At 43.5% G+C, this 19,393-nt stretch overlaps 1 protein-coding gene across 1 annotated transcript; it reads left to right on the forward strand.

Moving 5' to 3' along the window:
• The first annotated feature begins 63 nt into the window (after positions 1-63).
• Positions 64-17,804, forward strand: rabl3 (RAB, member of RAS oncogene family like 3). Its single transcript, XM_033033430.1, has 8 exons — positions 64-153; positions 6,659-6,750; positions 8,770-8,899; positions 10,974-11,088; positions 11,885-12,035; positions 13,139-13,210; positions 15,091-15,129; positions 17,191-17,804. The coding sequence occupies exons 1-8, from the start codon at positions 108-110 to the stop codon at positions 17,257-17,259; spliced, it is 714 nt and encodes a 237-aa protein (XP_032889321.1). The 5' UTR covers positions 64-107; the 3' UTR covers positions 17,260-17,804.
• The last annotated feature ends 1,589 nt before the right edge of the window (positions 17,805-19,393 follow it).

Here is a 19,393-nt window from a genome sequence, read left to right on the forward strand (position 1 = left end):
GGGGCGGGGCGGGTTGAGAACGGGGCTTGGTCCCGCCCAGTGGGGAGAGGAGGGCCAATCAGGCGTCGCGCCGGCAGAGAGCGGGCTGGGCCGGGCCCGGCAGTGACATGGCGTCGTTGGACCGAGTGAAGGTGCTGGTGTTGGGGGATTCAGGTGAAGGGCAGATGCTTGGCCTTATTACTGTCGTGTGCACCGAGCTACAGTGAGGAGGAAGGAGCCTGCTGTCGGGCCGTGCTGTATGTGAAGGGCACGAGCAGGGATTTAGATTTATAGACCACTGGGATCTCTTCTGGGGTAGGGGTGACCTGTACAAAAGGGACAGGTTACACCTTAACTGGAGGGGTACAAACATTCTGGCAGGCAGGTTTGCTAGTGCTACACGTGTGGCTTTAAACTAAATAGTGGGGGGGAGGGGTTGACAAATTGGGAAGCATAAAGATGGATTTAAAGGGGAAGAGATTACAGGAAAAGCTACGAAAGACACCTGAATTAATGGGACGGAAAGTTCAAGAAGGGATAAGAGAGTAAGGTCAGATGAAATAGGAACTGGTGTGAGGGGGGATGACTACTGAATTAAAAGTGTTATGTATGAATGCATGAAGTATAAGAAATAAAGTGAATGAGCTTGAGGCTCAGTTAGAAATTGGTAAGTATGATGTGGGAATTACAGAGACATGGCTGCATGAGGATCAGAGCTGGGAAATGAATATTCCGAGGTATACGTCCCTTCGAAAATACAGGCAGGTGGGCAGAGGGGGTGGGGTAGCTCTGTTGGTAAGGAATGACATTCAGTCCCTTGCGAGGGGTGACATAGAATCAAAAGATGTAGTAATTGTGGATAGAACTCAGAAATGTTAAGGGTAAAAAGACCCTAATGGGAGTTATTTACAATCCCCCAAACAGTAGCCTGGATATAGGGTGCAAGTTGAATCAGGAGTTAAAATTGGCATGTAATTGTTTATGGGAGATTTCAACAAGGATGTAGACTGGGAAAATCAAGTTGGTACTGGACCACAAGAAAGGGAGTTTTTGGGAGTGCCTCAGAGATGGATTCTTAGAGCAGCTTGTACTGGAGCCTACCAGGGAGAAGGCAATTCTGGATTTAGTGTTGTGTAATGAACCGGGTTTGATAAGGAAACTCAAGGTAAAGGAACCATTAGGAGGTAGTTACCATAATATGATAATTTTTAGCCTGCAATTTGAGAGGGAGAAGGTAAAATCAGAAGTGTCAGTTTTACAGTTGAACAAAGGGGACTATGGAGGCATGAGGGAGGAGCTGGCCAAAGTTGACTGGAAAGGGACCCCAACAGGGATGATGGTGGAACAACAATGGCAGGTATTTCTGGGAATAATACAGGAGGTGCAGGATCAGTTCATTCCAAAGAGGAAGAAAGCTTCTAAAGGGAGTAAGAGGCGACCTGTGGCTTGACAAGGGAAGTCAAGGACAGTATAAAAATAAAAGAGAAGCATATAACATAGCGAAAGATGAGCAGGAAGCCAGAGGATTGGGAAACCTTTAAAGATCAACAGAAAGGTACTAAAAAGGCAATACGGGAGAAAAGATGAAGTACGAAGGTAAGCTAGCCAAGAATATAAAGGAGGATAGTAAAAGCTTCTTTAGGTATGTGAAGAGGAAAAAATTAGTTAAGACAAATGTGGGTCCCTTGAAGACAGAAACAGGTGAATTATTATGGGGAACAAGGAAATGGCAGACGAGTTGAACAGGTACTTTGGTTCTGTCTTCACTAAGGAAGATACAAACATTCTCCCAGATGTACTAGGGGACAGAGGACCTGGGGTGATAGAGGAAATTCACATTAGTCAGGAAATGGTGTTGGGTAGACTAGTGCGACTGATGGTTGATAAATTCCCTGGGCCTGATGGTCTGCATCCCAGGGTACTCAAGGAGGTGGCTCTAGAAATTGTGGACGCATTGGTGATCATGTTCCAATGTTCTATAGATTCTGGATCTGTTCCTGTGGATTGGAGCGTAGCTAATGTTATCCCCCAGAAAGGAGGGAGAGAGAAAGCAGGGAATTATAGATCAGTTAGCCTGACATCAGTGGTGGGGAAGATGCTGGAGTCGATTATTAAAGATGTAATAGCGGCGCATTTGGATAGCAGTAATAGTCAAGTCAGCATGGATTTACGAAGGGAAATTCATGCTTGACTAATCTTCTGGAATTTTTTTGAGAATGGAACAAGTAAAATGGAAAAGGGAGAGTCAGTGGATGTAATGTACCTGGACTTTCAGAAAGCCTTTGATAAGGTCCCACACAGGAGGTTACTGGGCAGAATTAGAGCACATGGTATTGGGTGTAGGGTATTGACATGGATAGAAAATTAGTTGGCAGACAGGAAACAAAGAGTAGGGATTAACGGATCCCTTTCAGAATGGCAGGCAGTGACTAGTGGGATGCCGCAAGGCTCAGTGCTGGGAATGCAGCTATTTACAATATATTAATGATTTAGATGAAGGAATTAAAAGTAGCATTAGCAAAGTTGCAGATGACACTAAGCTGGGTGACAGTGTAAACTGTGAAGAGGATGGTATGAGGATGCAGGGTGACTTGGACAGGTTGAGTGACTGGGCAGATGCATGGCAGATGCAGTATAATGTGGATAAATGTGATGTTATCCACTTTGGCGGCAAGATCAGGAAGGAAGGTTATTATAGGAATGGTGTCAGGTTAGGAAAAGTACAATGAGACCTGGGTGCCCTTGTACATCAGTCACTGAAAGTAAGCATGCAAGTACAGCAGGCAGTGAAGAAAGCTAATAACGAAAGGTTTAGTATAGGAGCCAAGAGATCCTTCTGCAGTTATACAGGGCCCTGGTGAGACCACACCTGGAGTATTGCGTACAGTTTCGGTCTCCTAATTTGAGGAAGGCCATTCTTGCTATTGAGGGTGTGCAGCGTAGATTCACAAGGTTAATTCCCGGGATGGCGGGACTGTCATGATGAAAGAATGGATTGAATTGAATTGAATTGAATGCCTTTATTGTCATTTAGACCGTACGGTCTGAACGAAATTTCGTGCCTGCAGTCATACATACAATCATACAATAATAACAACAATAAACACAAATTAACACCACCACAGTGAGTCCTCCAAGCACCTCCTCACTGTGGTGGAGGCAAAAATCTTAGGGCTGCAGTCTCTTCCCTCCTCTTCTCCCTCTGCGCTGAGGCGATTCCCCACCGGGCGATGGTACAAACGGTCCCGCGGCTCACCGAACCCCGCAAACGGGCCGGCTCAAACACCGCGGCCCGGGGTGGTCGAAGCTGCCGCCCTCCAGTCCAACGGACGCAGCCGCTGGCCCGCGGCTCAACCCCAGACTCAGGTCATAGCCGCCAGAACGCCGTCCCAGCCCCCGGAGCACCGTTCCAGCCCCGAGCCGGATCGCCCTCACGTGAGTGCCGTTCCTCCCTCGAGCTGGGCCACTCCGACGGGAGCGCCATTCCTCCCTCGGGCTGGGCCACTCCGACGGGAGCGCCATTCCTCCCTCGGGCTGGGCCACTCCGACGGGAGTTCCGTTCCTCCCTCGGGCTGGGCCACTCCGACGGGAGCGCCGTTCCACCTCGGGCTGGGCCACTCCGACGGGAGCGCCGTTCCAACCTCGAGCTGGGCCACTCCGACGGGAGCGCCGTTCCACCTCGGGCTGGGCCACTCCGACGGGAGTTCCGTTCCTCCCTCGGGCTGGGCCGCTCCGACGGAAGCACCGTTCCAGCCCCGAGCTGGGCCGCCCTCACGGGAGCGAGCCCAGTGCAAGTCCTGACTGGCTCTGCCTCCGGAGTCTCGATGCCGCCAGCTCCGCCATCAGGCCTCAGCGCAGACGGAGGCAGAGAAGGGGGATTCAGATTCAGATTCAGATTCAATTTTAATTGTCATTGTCAGTGTACAGTACAGAGACAACGAAATGCATTTAGCATCTCCCTGGAAGAGCGACATAGCAAATGATTTGAATAAATAATAATAAGTGATAATAAGTGTCCGGGGGGTGGGGGGGTGATTGGCAGTCACTGAGGTACGTTGTTGAGTAGAGTGACAGCCGCCGGGAAGAAGCTGTTCCTGGACCTGCTGGTTCGGCAACGGAGAGACCTGTAGCGCCTCCCGGATGGTAAGAGGGTAAACAGTCCATGGTTGGGGTGAGAGCAGTCCTTGGCGATGCTGAGCGCCCTCCGCAGACAACACTTGCTTTGGACAGACTCAATGGAGGGGAGCGAGGAACCGGTGATGCGTTGGGCAATTTTCACCACCCTCTGCAATGCCTTCCGGTCAGAGACAGAGCAGTTGCCATACCATACTGTGATGCAGTTGGTAAGGATGCTCTCGATGGTGCAGCGGTAGAAGTTCACCAGGATCTGAGGAGACAGATGGACCTTCTTCAGTCTCCTCAGGAAGAAGAGACGCTGGTGAGCCTTCTTGATCAGAGTTGAGGTATTGTGGGTCCAAGAGAGGTCATCGGAGATGTTGACTCCCAGGAACCTGAAGCTAGAAACACGTTCCACCTCCGTCCCGTTAATGTGGATGGGGGTGTGCGTGCCGCCCCTGGACTTCCTGAAGTCTACAATGAGCTCCTTGGGCTTCTTGGAGTTAAGGGCCAGGTTGTTGTCAGCGCACCATGCTGCTAAGTGCTGGACCTCCTCCCTGTAGGCCGACTCATCGTTGTTGCTGATGAGGCCAATCACCGTTGTATCATCTGCATACTTGATGATGGTGTTAGTACCATGTACAGGTGTGCAGTCATAGGTGATAAAAAAAGTCGATATTCCCCCGAAGAGAGAGACCAGCGCCGCCACTTCCGGAATGGAGCGGCTGGGCTTGTATTCACTTGAATTTAGAAGGATGAGAGGGTTTGGTATCTTAACACCATATACAACTATTAAGGGGTTGGACACACTAGATGCAGGAAACGTGTTCCTGATGTTGTGGGAGTCCAGAACCAGGGACCACAGTTTAAGAGTAAGGGGTAGGCCATTTAAAACTGAGATGAGGAAAAACATTTTCACCCAGAGTTGTGAATTTGTGGAATTCTCCGCCTCTCTGGATGCATTCTAAACAACATTAGATAGAGTTCTTAGGGCTAGCGGAATCAAGGGATATGGGGAGAAGACAGGAAAGGGGTACTGATTGTGGATGATCAGCCATGATCACATGGAATGGCAGTGCTGGCTCGAAGGGCTGAATGGCACCTTTTATCTATATTTCTATGAGAGGTTAGACAGGCAGGACTTTAATGATTGGAGTGCAGGAGGATGAAGGGTGATCTTATAGGGGTGTCTAAAATCGTGCACTGTCTTTTTACCCAGGCTAGGGAAATCAAGAACCAGAGGATGTAGGTTTAAGGTGAGAGGGGAAAGATTTACTAGAAACTTGAGAGATACAGTGCAGAAACATACCCTTCAGCCCACCTATTCCTCACCGACCAGTGATCACCCATACACTAGCACTATCCTATACACCAAAGCCAATTAACGCACAAACTCGCACATCATTGGCGTGTGGGAGGAAACTGAAGTCCCGGAGAAAACCCATGCGGTCACGGGGAGAACGTACAAGCTCCGAAAAGGCAGCTGACGTAGCTAAGGTCAAACCCGGGTCTGTGGCATTGTAAGACAGCAAATCTACTGCTGTGTTGCCCCAGGAGCAACCTTTTCACATGGAGGCTGGGGGTAAATGGATGGAGCTGTCCTAGGAGGTAGCTGAGTACTATAATATCATTTAAAAGACAGATACGTGGTTAGGACAGGTTTAGAGGAATATCGGCCAAACATGGGCAAATGGGACTTGCGTAATGGGGCATCTTGGTTGGCCTGGGTTGGGCTGAAAGGCTTGTTTCTGTGCTGTGTAGGAGGCCCCCTCTCGGTCATGACTGACCATGGGTGATGCATCCTGATCGGATGCAAGCCTGTGCTGTGTAACACTAAGCTAAAAGAATCTCCATTGTCCAAAAACTTATAAGCCTACATACAAACGGGTGTGTATATTTTGGCGAGCAATTCCTCTCCTAAATCCCCAAAGCGTGGATATATGCCTATAATGCAAGTTAGGAGGGTGCCGAAAAGCTCACCCACTTGCTTGGGCAAGTGAGACTCCAGTAATATAAATGATGATGGATATGTTTGATTATCATTTGCTCTGAGCATTCTTTCCCTTCATCACCAGTGCATCGTAACAGCAACGTGTACATGCCACAAAATGGTGGCAGTTGTTTGCCAAAGCTACTCGGACAGGATCTCACAAACCTTTGATCTCTGTCATAAAGAATTTGGATAGTGGGTGCATTAGTTCTCGACCAAGTCGCTTATTGTCGTGTTGCAAATGTTTGCTATCTGTTGTGTCTTTTACACTTCTTAATTTGCGTTGAAAGCCTTAGAAATGTTGTGAGGCGTGAAAAGCACATGGTGAGAGTAGCTTTGGTGAACAATTACCACCATTTTTTGAGGATATACAAACTGCTGTTACAATGCACTGAATTGGTTTTTTTTGTTAAAAGACCCATGTGCATAATTTATATGCAAACAAAGTGAATATTCTCCAGTTGGATCCTAATTAGCCTTCTTGCACTAGAATGTTCCCAATAGCATTGATGTTTTTTATGTTTCATTGGGTAATTAATTCCACTTGTTTTTTTCTGTCGGTTTGTTTTCCAGGAGTTGGGAAATCGTCGCTGGTCCATTTGTTTTGCCACAACCAGGTGTTGGGGAATCCATCGTGGACTGTCGGATGCTCAGTTGAAGTGAGGGTAAGTTTGACCAGGGCAGAAATTCTTCTTCAATGGAAAATCCGATCTTTTTTACCCTTCAGGTATTAATGTTCACTCGACGTGGCACCTTATTTTTAAGGGGAAAACTATTTTAATTTTGTGTCCTGGACAACATTTGTATTCTGAAAGCCTTTACATTCAATGTGGATTTATGTAAAATAAATCGTGGATTCTATTGAAGTAGCAGAATAGCTTAACCTGAAGTAGTTCATGTAATGAATTTGGACTTTCAGAAGGCTTTTTAATAAGATGCAACACAAGATTAAATGAAATGCAGGGAATGGAGGGATATAGATCTTGTGCAGGCAGATTAGATTAATTTATCTTGGTATGTTAGGCACAGACATTGTGTGCCGGAAGACCTATCCCTGTACTGTACTGTTCGATGTTCTCTGAAACTACTGGATGTCATATACTGCCAATGTTGATTGATTAACAAACAAAGCAAAGAGTAGGAATAAATTGATAACAGCAGCACATTTGGAACATCATATGACAAGTAGGTCAATGTTGTTTATGGAAGGGGAAATCACATTTGATATTTGCTCAGGTTCTTTAGAGAATGAATGGACAGGGTAGAAAGAGGGGAAGTTGTAAATAAAATTAAATTGGATTTCCAGAAAGCATTTGATAAAGGTGCCCAATAAAATCTTACTGCACAATAAAAGAATATACGGTACTGAGAATAAATTATTAGCATTGATAGCGGGGTGACAGTGCAATAAAACTAGTAGTGTGCCCTGTGGATAATTGCTTGGATCGAAGCTATTTACAAACTATTATCAGTGAGATGGATCTATATTGGTGAGATGGATGAAGGGGCCAAATATGTTACTGATTTAAGAAGGCTGGGTTAGCAAATTGTGAAGTTGCTGAGAGTCTGCAGAGAGACGTTGATAGGTTATAGAAGTGGGAATGGTGTTGGCAGATTATATAGTGGATAAATGTGAGATTATCCATTTTGGAAGGAAGAATGAGAAAGTAAAAAACAAAGTGCTGGAGGAACTCAGTGGGTCAGACAGCATCTATGGAGGGAAATGGATAGGCAACTTTTGGGGTCAGGACCCTTCTTCAGATTGAAGTCTGAAAGAGGGAGCCAATTATTATTTAAACGGTGTGAGACTGCAAAATGTTGTGCATAAGGTTCCAGGGGTTTTAATACATGATACCCAGAAGGTTAGCCTGCCAGTACAGCAACTAATAAAGAAGGCTAATAAAATGTTGCCATGGGGTATTAAGTGTGCAAGTAGAGATGTTTTAATGCAACATTTACAAGGTGCTGGTGAGATTGCTCCTAGAATACTGTGTGCCGTTTACTCTCCATGTAGAAAAAAGGAAATATTTATATTGCAGTCAAGTGACGCAGCGGTAGAGGTGCTGTCTTACAGCGCTTACCGTGCCAGAGACCCAGGATGTGGTGTGGGGAGGGTACGGTGGGGGAGACGAACGGGGAGGGGTAAAGGGGGTGTGTGGGGAGGAGGGGGAAGGGTGGTGTGTGAGAAGGGGGTGGGGGGGGAGGGACTTCCCTCTGCGGCCACTGGCCGTGGCACCACATAGCACCTCCCGACTCCACACAGCGGCTTTCCCGACTCCACTCTTGCGGACTCAATCAGCACGGCTAGTTTACTCAGCCCCGCCTGCGGGGCTTTATTCTCCAGCGGGTACCGGAAGGGGCTTCATGGTGACTGACAGGCGAGAAGATCAATCTGCTGATCTCACGATTTTTTAAACCTTCATAACTTTTCTCTTATTTCACCGATCGGAACAAAACCTGGTGGCTTGGAGCAGAGGAGAACGGTGAGTAAGATGGCGAAAAAATCCTAATGATGTAGGGTAGCGTTTTTGTGCAAATTTAATTACAGCGCAGACCGGAAGTGGTCAAGATGAGAGTTTTTGTAACAGTATAGAAGATAGATGTTACAATCGTGATGACTATTTGCATTGTTTTATTTGGACATTATGTGTAACAACGGGGACTGGTGATTTGCTTTAATTCAGGTTCATGACTATAAGGAAGGCACACCAGCTGAGAAAACCTATTACATTGAACTGTGGGATGTTGGCGGATCTGTGGGCAATGCCAGTAGTATTAAAAGCACCAGAGCTGTATTTTATAACTCTGTGAATGGTATGCAAATTTATTTTGTTATTCAATGGTTTTGTCCATAATCATTATATATAAGCTTTGTTTCTTCGTAATCTGCAAGAACTCTTTATAAAATTGAGTCTTAAAAGTGTAGAATGTTGTACAACAGAATCTGTTAATTCAGCCCATTGAGTCTGAATTAGTATGTGTAGGAACAATAGGCAATAGACAATAAACAATAGGTGCAGGAGTAGGTCATTTGGCCCTTCGAGCCATCACCGCCATTCAATGTGATCATGGCTGATCATCCACAATCAGTACCCCATTCCTGCCTTCTCCCCATATCCCCTAACTCTGCTCTCTTTAAGAGCCCTATCTAGCTCTCTTTTGAAAGTATCCAGAGAACTGGCCTCCACAGGCAGAGAATTCCACAGACTCACAACTCTCTGTGTGAAAAAGGAACTGCAGATGCTGGTTTAAACTGAAGATAAGACAAAAAGCTGGAGTAACTCAACGGGTCAGACAGCATCTCTGGAGAAGAGGAATAGGTGACGTTTCGGGTCGAGACCCTTCTTCAGACCGAGTCGGGAAAGGGAAACAAGAGATATAGACGGTGATGTATAGAGATATAGAATAAATGAATGAAAGATATGCAAAAAAGTAACAATGATAAAGGAACCAGGCCATTGTTAGTAGTGTTTTAGGTGAGAACGAGTACAGACAATGAGAAGATGCGGGCTGTGGTAGCGAGTCTGGGTTAAAATGTGATCGTGGAGTTGGATCACAGGAGGAGTCACAGAGGGGGAGCAGCGAGAGAGGATGTTGCTGAACTCTCATCAGAGAGAGGAGGAGAACTTCTTCTAAGTAGACATACCTTGAGGGGATTTTGCTGTGGAGCGGATGAAATGTGTAGGAACTAACTGCAGATGTTGATAAACACAAAATGCTGGAGTAACTCACTGAAATACAACACCATCTATATCTCACGTTTCCCTTTCCCCTGACTCCCTGTCTGAAGAGGGGTCTCGACCCAAAACGTCACCTATTCCTTTTCTCCGGAGATGCTGTCTGACCCGCTTAGTTTGTCCAGCTTTTTGAGTCTGAATCAGTGTTTTTCCAAACTCTCTTGTTCCATACTTCCATAGAACACATGGCACACAGGAGCAGTCCGCAATGTCCATGCTGAACATGATGCCATGTTAATCTAATCTTTTCTGTCTGCACCTTATCCATATCCCTCCATTCTCTGCACATCAACGTGCATCTAAAAGCCTGCTAACATATCTGCCTTCACCACCACCTTCCAGGCACAAAGCACATTCCAGGCACAAATACCACCTCCATACCCTCGTATTCTTGCACAGCACCTTCCCAAAAATAATTGTTGTCTGCACTGACCTGCAACATAAGCTGTGCTTTGCCTAAATAATGATCTTTTTGATATCATACAGGAAATAACATTATTTTTATTTCAGTACAATTTTGATGTTGTGCACATTATGAAACAATTTTGTACATTAAAATTAATTATACGGGGCCCTTTAATTTAAATCTGTCTCAAGGTGTTAGTTCTCGCCAGCCATGGACTTACAGGCTTTACATCTCATTGTTCTATGTTACAATTCATTAATTTAATATCCATCTTTGTTTAGTTGATTATTGTCACATGAACCAAGGTAGAGTGAAAAGCCTTGTTTTGCATGCGATCCAATCAAATCAGATGATGCGTGTAGGAAGGAACTGCAGACCCTGGTTTTAACCGAAATAAACACAAAAGGTTGGAGTAACTCAGTGAGGCAGCATCTCTGGAAAGAAGGAATGCGTGACGTTTTTGGTGAACCCCTTCTTTTTCTTCTTTCGTATCATCCTATCCAACCTATCCAAATGCCTATCTAAAAATCTCTTAAACACCCTAGTATTTGCCTCAGCCACCACTCCCGGCAGCACGTTCTAGGCACTCACCACGCTGGTGAGACGTACATTTTATCATATAGTCCCATCCACCTGGATTTTTAGTTTATGAGTGGCATAACTATACAGTGGTACTAATTAAACTTGTCTTTCTGTTGGCTGAATATGAAACTAATGCATTTCTTTTGATTGCTTACTCTTGAAGGTATAATATTAGTGCATGACTGCACAAACAAAAAGTCATCCCAGAATCTGTATCGGTGGTCATTAGAGGCTTTGAATAAGGATTCGGCTCCCACTGGGGTTATAGTGGGGAACGGGTAGGTTGGATTTCTGCTTTAATGAATTTTTATTCTGCTCGCAAGACAGTACAGTAATGGCGACACAAGGAGTGCTGAGCAAAGAGTGCTGGAGTAACTCAGCAGATCAGGTGCATCTGTGGAGAGGATGGACAGATGTTGTTTTGGTCAGGATCCTTCAGATTGTTAATGGAATATTTTTTGTGAAAACTAAGTGGTTTTATTTTGTACTGGTACGAACTATGCTGCACTTGTCTTAAACATCTAATACACAATACATTGACTAACAACTTCTAAATGTAGGTGATCTTCGATTGTTTTGCTTGTGGGTATTACCAATAAAAGAAATTCTGATCTAAACACTAAACTATCTTAACAATAGAGTGAATTGTGCAATTAAGAGAAGTATCAAACTGAGTGAAGGTAGGGATGGAGCAGGGGAGAAGAGATGGAAGGAGGAAAAAGTAGGTAAGAGGAATGATTTATGAATGAAAAGATGGACGAATAACAAAATAATTTTGTGGAAAGTGACATTCAATGGACTTCATCACTACCCTGACAAAGTCCTGAACTAATTCATCCGAGTAACTCCACGTCCTCCAGAGATGATGCCCGATCTGCTGAGTTACTCCTACACCTTGTTTTCTGAGCAAGATTTCAGCATCTGCATTTCTTTGTGTCTCCAGAAAATGTTCGATATGGTTCATAACCAGTGTATACCTACTGTACGCTATTTAAGGACTTAAATTTTTTTGTAATTTTTACTTTGTATGTACATGGGTCACGTGAAAGTTTAAAAAGTTAATTTTCTAAATAGGGACTATGATCGGGAGCAATTTGCAGATAAGCAGATTCCGTTGTTGGTCATTGGGACAAAGTTGGACCAGATTCATGAAACTAAAAGGAACGAGGTGCTGACAAGAACTGCATTCTTAGCAGAGGATTTCAACGCTGAGGAAATTAATCTGGTATGTTTTTTTTTATTTTTATCTCATATTCTAATCGTGAAAGGCAAGATCTTGTGTAGATGTGAAGGTGTGTCAAATGAATACAATCTTTGCATACATTAGACATAAATTGGGACAGATTAGGGCAGAATCAGTTGTATAAGAAAACACATCCAGGTTATTCTCTGCATTTAGAATTCAGATGCATATTTAGGGAGAGTACAGTAATGTCGAATGCACTTTGTACATGTGACTGTGCTTAGTTTAGACCAAGGGTTCCCAACCTGGGGTAAATTTGTTGGTTCTGGATTTGTACATTTTTTCTCGTTGACTGACTGTGTTTGGTTCTGGTATCTGTTCATCATTAGTTGTTCATAAATAAGTGAAATAACATTATTATGAGCTATTAAAGTTGCCGGGGTAAACTGGGGTAAAAGGTTGGGAACCCCTGGTTTAGACATACAGCAAGGAAAATGCTCTTTGACCCACCGAATCCACATGACCACTGATCACACATTCACATTACTTTTTTATCACACTTTCTGCGGACATTTTTATTCGTAAATTACAAATATTGTGCCCAAAATGTCTATTGTAAGTTGAGTTTTCACAATTCACTCTATCGTTAAGATAGTTTAGTGTTTAGATCAGAATTTATTTTTAAAATAGATTCAACGTGAAACTGGCCCTTCAGCCCACTGTTTCCGCGCTAACTATCGATCACCCATTCCATGTTATACCAGAGATGGTGGTGTAGAGGTATACAATTGTCAGGGATATCACAACCTTGATTCTGGACCCTTTGAGATTGATTCAAACAGGTCTAGCACAGGCAAAGAGAAGTCATAGTGACTGCGACATGGTGAATCTATACCTTACTATGTCCCAGGTCATTGTGTTACAGAGGTTAACCCTGGCACATTCATGATCTGTGTAGTTCTATTAGAATTGTGGTTGTATTCCTTCTTTTTAAAATGTGCCTCTAATAATAAAGGCCTCTAAACTGTCCTAGATCGAATTGTTATTAATGTGTGAGGTTGAAGTAATACAAATCAATCATTTACTTTAAATTATATGACCATGGTGTGCTTTTGATGAATCCATTTTTGTACAACTTGTCCTAGGATTGTACCAATCCACGTTATTTAGCAGCAGGATCTTCCAATGCTGTGAAACTGAGTCGTTTTTTCGATAAAGTAAGGCAATTTTCAATTTGTACCTTGACTAGTCTTGTGACTGCAGTACAATAGATGAACTAGAATTTTAAATGACATTTTGCCAAGTGTCAAAAAATTTAATCATACCTGCATTATTAGGTAGCCTATGCCATAAGAATCCTGTTACTGAAATAACTTGATTAGCACCTCATGTTTTTGAAATATTGACATTAACTGTTACAACTGCAATGAATGGTGTAACTGTCTACTCGCTGAGTTTTTCAGCCTGCAAGTGCTAGCAGTTAATGTTTTAGGTTCAAACACAAATCGCTGGAGGAACTCAGCACAAAGTGCTGCAGTCATAGAATCATACACCGTTGAAACAGGCCCGTCAGCCCAACTTGCCCATGCCCACCAAGATGTCCCATCTACACAAGTTTCACCTACGTTTGTCCCTTATTCCTCTAAACCTTTCCTATCCATTTATCTGTCCAAATGTCTTTAATGATATAGTTCCTCCCTCAGGCAGCTCGTTCCAGATACCCACCACCTGTATGAAATAGTTACCCCTCGGGTTTGTATTAAATCATTCCCCTCTCACCTTAACTCTGTGTCCCCTGGATCTTGATTCCCCAACTCTGGGTGTATTTACCTTATCAATCAATCAATCAATATTTATTACATGTCATTACATGTAATATTTATTACATGAACCTCAGTGAGGCTCAAACGGAACTCGTTTCCACAGCCATACAAACAAAGACAATTTCCTACAGACATACACACAATTCAATTTACAAAAACATCCATCACAGTGAACCCATTCATCCTCTTCCACTCCAAGGAATAAAGTCCCAGGGCCTGCCCAACCTCTCCCTATAACTCGGGCCCTCAAGCCTTGGCAACATTCTCGTAAATCTTCTCTGCACTCTTTCTAGCTTAACAACATCCTTCCTATAGCAGGGTGACCAAAACTGAACACAATACTCCAAACAAGTCTGAAGATGGGTCCTGAATTAAAACATTCCCTCCACAGATGTTGCCTGCCCCACTGTTTTCCTCTAGCACTTTGTGTTTAGCTCAAGATTCCAGCATTGCAGTTCCTTGTATCTCCATGTTGCCAGAGGTTCAGTGGTAAAATAGCGTATGATAGCTTTAAACAAGTTTCTCATTTTGTTGTAAGCATCAGGCATTTGACATGTTGTATTGATTTCATTCCAATGGGTATAATTTGTTGTTATTTACAAACCCATTATACCTTTACATTACAAGTTTGATCTTTGTGTTCTCCGTAATGGCTATTGAGAAAGAGCCACAGGGCTAGTCAATCTTGTCTAAGCAGTTGCTTAAACGACTAACTAGAATATGAAGGCAACAAAGTGTAAACACAAGGAACTGCAGATGCTGGAATCTATGCAGAACACATAGTGCTGCAGGAACTCAGTGGGTTAGGCAGCATCTGCAGAAAGGTTGTGACCTGAAATGATGCAATCCACGTCCTTCACAAATGCCTGACCCACTGAGTTACTCCAGCACTTTATGTACTACACTATGAAAGCAACAAATGTACACAAATGATTTTCCATCAGAAGGCAAAGGTTTGCATTTTGAAATGAAAAGGTAGATGTATTTTTGTCTTGAGTCGAGAAGACTAAGATTAGATATAGCACTCTCACTGTCTCCCTGCCAGAAGCAAGCTCATTTCAGAAGGAATCGAATTTGGGATCAGATTCTGGTCTGTGTAACTTTTAGTTATATGATGTGCAAGTAACTAGCAATTTAACATCAAATAATCTTCTAAAACATTCCCATGTCATTGCATCTTTTACTCCAATGTATTTGAAACTGTGCGTGTGTCTGGAGTGTGTGTGTGTGTATATATATATATATATATAGAGTAATGTTGTTTTTGTTTTTAGGTTATAGAAAGGAGGTATTTTTCACGTGATGGTAATCAGGTTTGTATATGCTTAAATGCTTTCTCCCAAACCAGACTATAGTTTCTCTCTGCTCATTGTTCAGAAAAATAAATAATTCAAGCAATACGGGTGCTGTCTGTCCAGAGTTTGTACGTTCTCCCCATGACCACGTGGGTTTACTCTGAGATCTTCGGTTTACCTCCCACACTCCAAAGACATACAGGTTTGTAGGTTGTGTAGGAAGGAACTGCAGATGCTGGTATAAAGATAGACACAAAATACTGGAGTAACTCAGCGGGACAGGCAGCATCTCTGGAGAGAAGGAATGGGTGACGTTTCGGGTAAAGTCCCTTCTTCAGATGCTGCCTGTCCCGCTGAGTTACTCCAGCATTTTGTGTCTATTTTCAGGTTTGTAGGTTAATGAGCTTGGCTTTGTACACTTGGTATAAGTGTAAATTGTCCCTGGTGCGTGTAGGCTTATATTAGCATGTGGGGATCGCTGGTCGGTGCGGACTCGGTGGGCCGAAGCGCCTGTTTCCGCACTGTATCTCTAAACTAAACTAAATGCAAGAGTTGGAGGAGAAAAAGAACAAGCAAGTATCAATTTCTGGATTCAAGCGATCTATGGTTAGAATATTGCTCCAGCTATCAAGGGCTATTCCTGTTGCCTATAAATTGTTATGTACCCCTTTACATTTAGTCACTGGAGGATCATTTAGCCATGGGCCACTTTGTTATATACTGAGGAAGTCTAAAAATAAAATCAAGTTTCTTCAATCTTTTGTTTAGAGATAATGTGGAAATGAGCCCTTCATCCCATCGAGTCCGCTCTGTCCAATAATCACCCATGCACCATCCTACACACTAGGGACAATTTATAGAAGTCAATTAACCTACAAACTTGCACGTCTTTACAGTGTGGGAGGAATCTGGAGCAGCCGGGAGAAACCCACATAGGGAGAACATGCCAATTCTGTACAGACAGCACTCATAGTCAGGACCGAACTCTGGTCACCATAAGGCAGCAACTTTACTGCTGCGCCACTGTGCCGCCCTGTTCTTTAGATTGTTTTTTAACAACCTGCCCATTCCATGGATTAGTCTAGGAAATCTTTTCTAGACGTTTAATGTGTTAACTTCCTTCCTTATATAAGGAGACCAATAATATACATGGTACTCCAAATATCATTTCACCAATGCCCTGTACAGTTGAAGCATAATGGTCTCTACTTTTGTATTCATCCATGAAACTTTGAGTGTTAGTTAAATATATTTTACCTGCAAAGCCGAAAATGCTGGAAGAACCCAGCAGGTCAGGCAGCATCTGTGGAGGGAATGGATAGATGATGTTTCATGTTGGGCCCTTCAGACATCATCCCACCATTCCCCTTCAGACATTATCTGCCCATTCCCTCCATCGCCTGACCCGCCGAGTCCCTCCAGCACTTAGTGTTTTACTCAAGATTCGACCCCCTGCAGTTTTTGCCCAGCTAAATGTAAATGAATGGGTGAAGCAAGAGCCTGTGGATCACTTTGAATGCTTCTATTTGCAGTACCATCTCAAACCTATCAATGTGAGACTAATTTTGATCATTGGAGTCGGAAAGGTTAAACTAGGGATAAATCTATGCCTAGTAACTTATACACAATATAATGTAGCACAGCACCAGCCCACAATGTCTGTGCTGAACATGATGCCAAGATAACATAATTTCCTCTGCCAGTGCGTGATCCGTATCCCTCCATTCCCTGATTATTCATTTGCTTAACCAAATGCCCCTGAAGTTCCACTAATGTATCTTATTCCACCACCACCTCTGGCAGTGCGTTCCAGGCAACCAGCACTCTCTATGTGTGTTAAAACCCCCCATCTCCCATAAACCCCCCCCCCCCCCCCCCACCTTAAAACTATGCCTGTAGTCTTTGAGATTTCCACCCTGGGGATAAGGTTCTAACTGCCTTGTCTCTGGCTCTTATAATTTTCTATATTTCTATCTTGTCTCCCCTCTACCTCCCTCGCTCCAGTGAAAACAATCCAACTTTGTCTGCTCTCTATTCAAGGCACCAACTCATTTTAATTCTACAATTTTGCATTTTCAGATTCCTGGCTTTGCTGAGCGTAAACGGTTTGGAGCAGCAAGTGGCTTGAAAGTTCTTCATTATGATTAAGCAGCGTTGCCAGTGGCAGAGAGGGTGTGAATGCAAATGTTTCATTCTGTTCTGCTAATTAATCTAAGGACAGGAATTCTTTTGAAGGGACAGCATATTACTCTTTTCTACAACATAAGAGGATATTTGAAATCTTTATAGGAGATAAATGAATTATTTTTTAATGTCGGAGTCACTGGTGTCATTTTGCAAATGAAAATGCATACTTCAAACTCCAATCTGGAATCCCAAACTCGCTGTGTGGAAGGGACTATGCTCATACGCATCTTCCAAAATTCTGGTCTATTGGCTACAATGGAGCTGACTTTCGGAAACAGACTTCAGGTTGAAGTTCTTACCTGCTCTCCAATCTGTAAATTACAATGGTTCTTGTGGGTAACGTATGCTCCTCATGACATAAATCCTTTAATATCTAAATGAATGCTGCCATTAAGTGATACATTGTGTAGAATGTGATTTTGTAAACTAAATAAAAACTGCATGCGAGTTAGCAAGCAGCCATGCTCATTTGAAGATGTATGTAAATAAAAAAGAAATGTCAACCATTGTGCAAATCCCTTTCCTATGGAGAAAAAGAAAAACATAGGAAGACGGGCTGTTCTTTGAATGGTGGGAGAAATGTGTTGGTGTTCAGCAGAATCTGGGTAAACATGTACCTTCATCACTGAAATGTAATTCGCAGCTTTAGCAAACAAATTAAACAGGCAAACAGTACCGTGGCCCGTAGTGCTTGAGCAGAGATGTCTTGGTCATCTGGAATGGTCTTTCTACCAAAAGGTCTACCTGCGATAGTGGGAGTACTATAGACTTTTGCCAGATTGGATGGTAGGTTTGTTATATAGGAATGCATTAGGCAGGCTGGCCTGAACTCTTGCTGAGAAGAGCAAGAAGTAAGCTCTTGAAACATACAGAATTCTTACGAGTCTCAACGTAGTTGGTGCAAGGATGACATCTCTCCTGGCTGGCTTGTTTAAACTAGGGGTCACAGCCCCGGTGTTATCTCAGGAAGGCAATGAAGTAAAGATTTTAAATCCAGAGCATACTAAATCTTGGAAGATGGTTCCAGAAGCTTAATCGTGGGGACTATTTGTGACAGAGATTGGTATGTGTTTAGATTTTATATATTATTAAGGAATATGGGTTAGTGCTGTGAAGTGGTGTGGTAAACAATCAGCAAGGTTCTTCTGAAGGGAGCAAATGGCCAGTGCTTACTACTAATGTAACTCCCTTTACATTTAACATGAAATACTTTTTGTGTGTTTCTCCCAGAGCCTGGTACGGTTTTTATCCAGAATTGCCTCGTCATTATTGCCAAATATCAAAATATATTTGATCATCAGGTGTAAGAAGGAACTGCAGATATTGGTTTAAACCGAAGATAGACAGAAAACGCTGGGGTAACTCAGCGGGACAGGCAGCATCTCTGGAGATAAGGAATGAGTGATGTTTCGGGTCGAGACCCTTCTTCAGACTGGTTAGGAATAAGGGAAACGAGAGATATAGACGATGATGTTTAGAGATAAAGAACAATGAATGAAAGATATGCATAAAAACTGAAAATAGGTGTTAGAGTAGGCCATTCGGCCCTTCGAGCCTGCACCGCCATTCGATATGATCATGGCTGATTATCCAACTTGGTATCCCATCCCTGCCATCTCTCCATACCCCCTGATGCCTTTAGCCACAAGGGCCACATCTCCCTCTTAAATATAGCCAATGAACTGGCCTCAACTACCTTCTGTGGCAGAGAATTCCACAGGTTCACCACTCTCTGTGTAAAAAATGATTTTCTCATCTCGGTCCTAAAAGTCTTCCCTCTTATCCTTAAACTGTGACCCCTTGTTCTGGAAAAAAGTAATGATGATAAAGGAAACAGGCCATTTAAGCTGTTGTAGGGTGAAAATGAGAAGCTAGTGCAACTTGGGTGGGGGAGGGATAGAGTGTGAGAGAGTGATAATGGAAGAGGCCCAGGACAAAAAGGTCAGTGTAGGAATGAGAAGGAGATCAGGGTAGTTCAGGCGGGCTGAGCGAAGGTGTTCAGCGAGACGATCGCCCAGTCTACGTTTGGTCTCGTCGATGTATAAGAGTCCACATCTTGAACAATGGATACAGTAGATGAGATTGGAGGAGGTGC

This window comes from Amblyraja radiata, chromosome 14 (assembly GCF_010909765.2).
Source record: "Amblyraja radiata isolate CabotCenter1 chromosome 14, sAmbRad1.1.pri, whole genome shotgun sequence".
In the NCBI taxonomy this organism is placed as follows: domain Eukaryota; kingdom Metazoa; phylum Chordata; class Chondrichthyes; order Rajiformes; family Rajidae; genus Amblyraja; species Amblyraja radiata.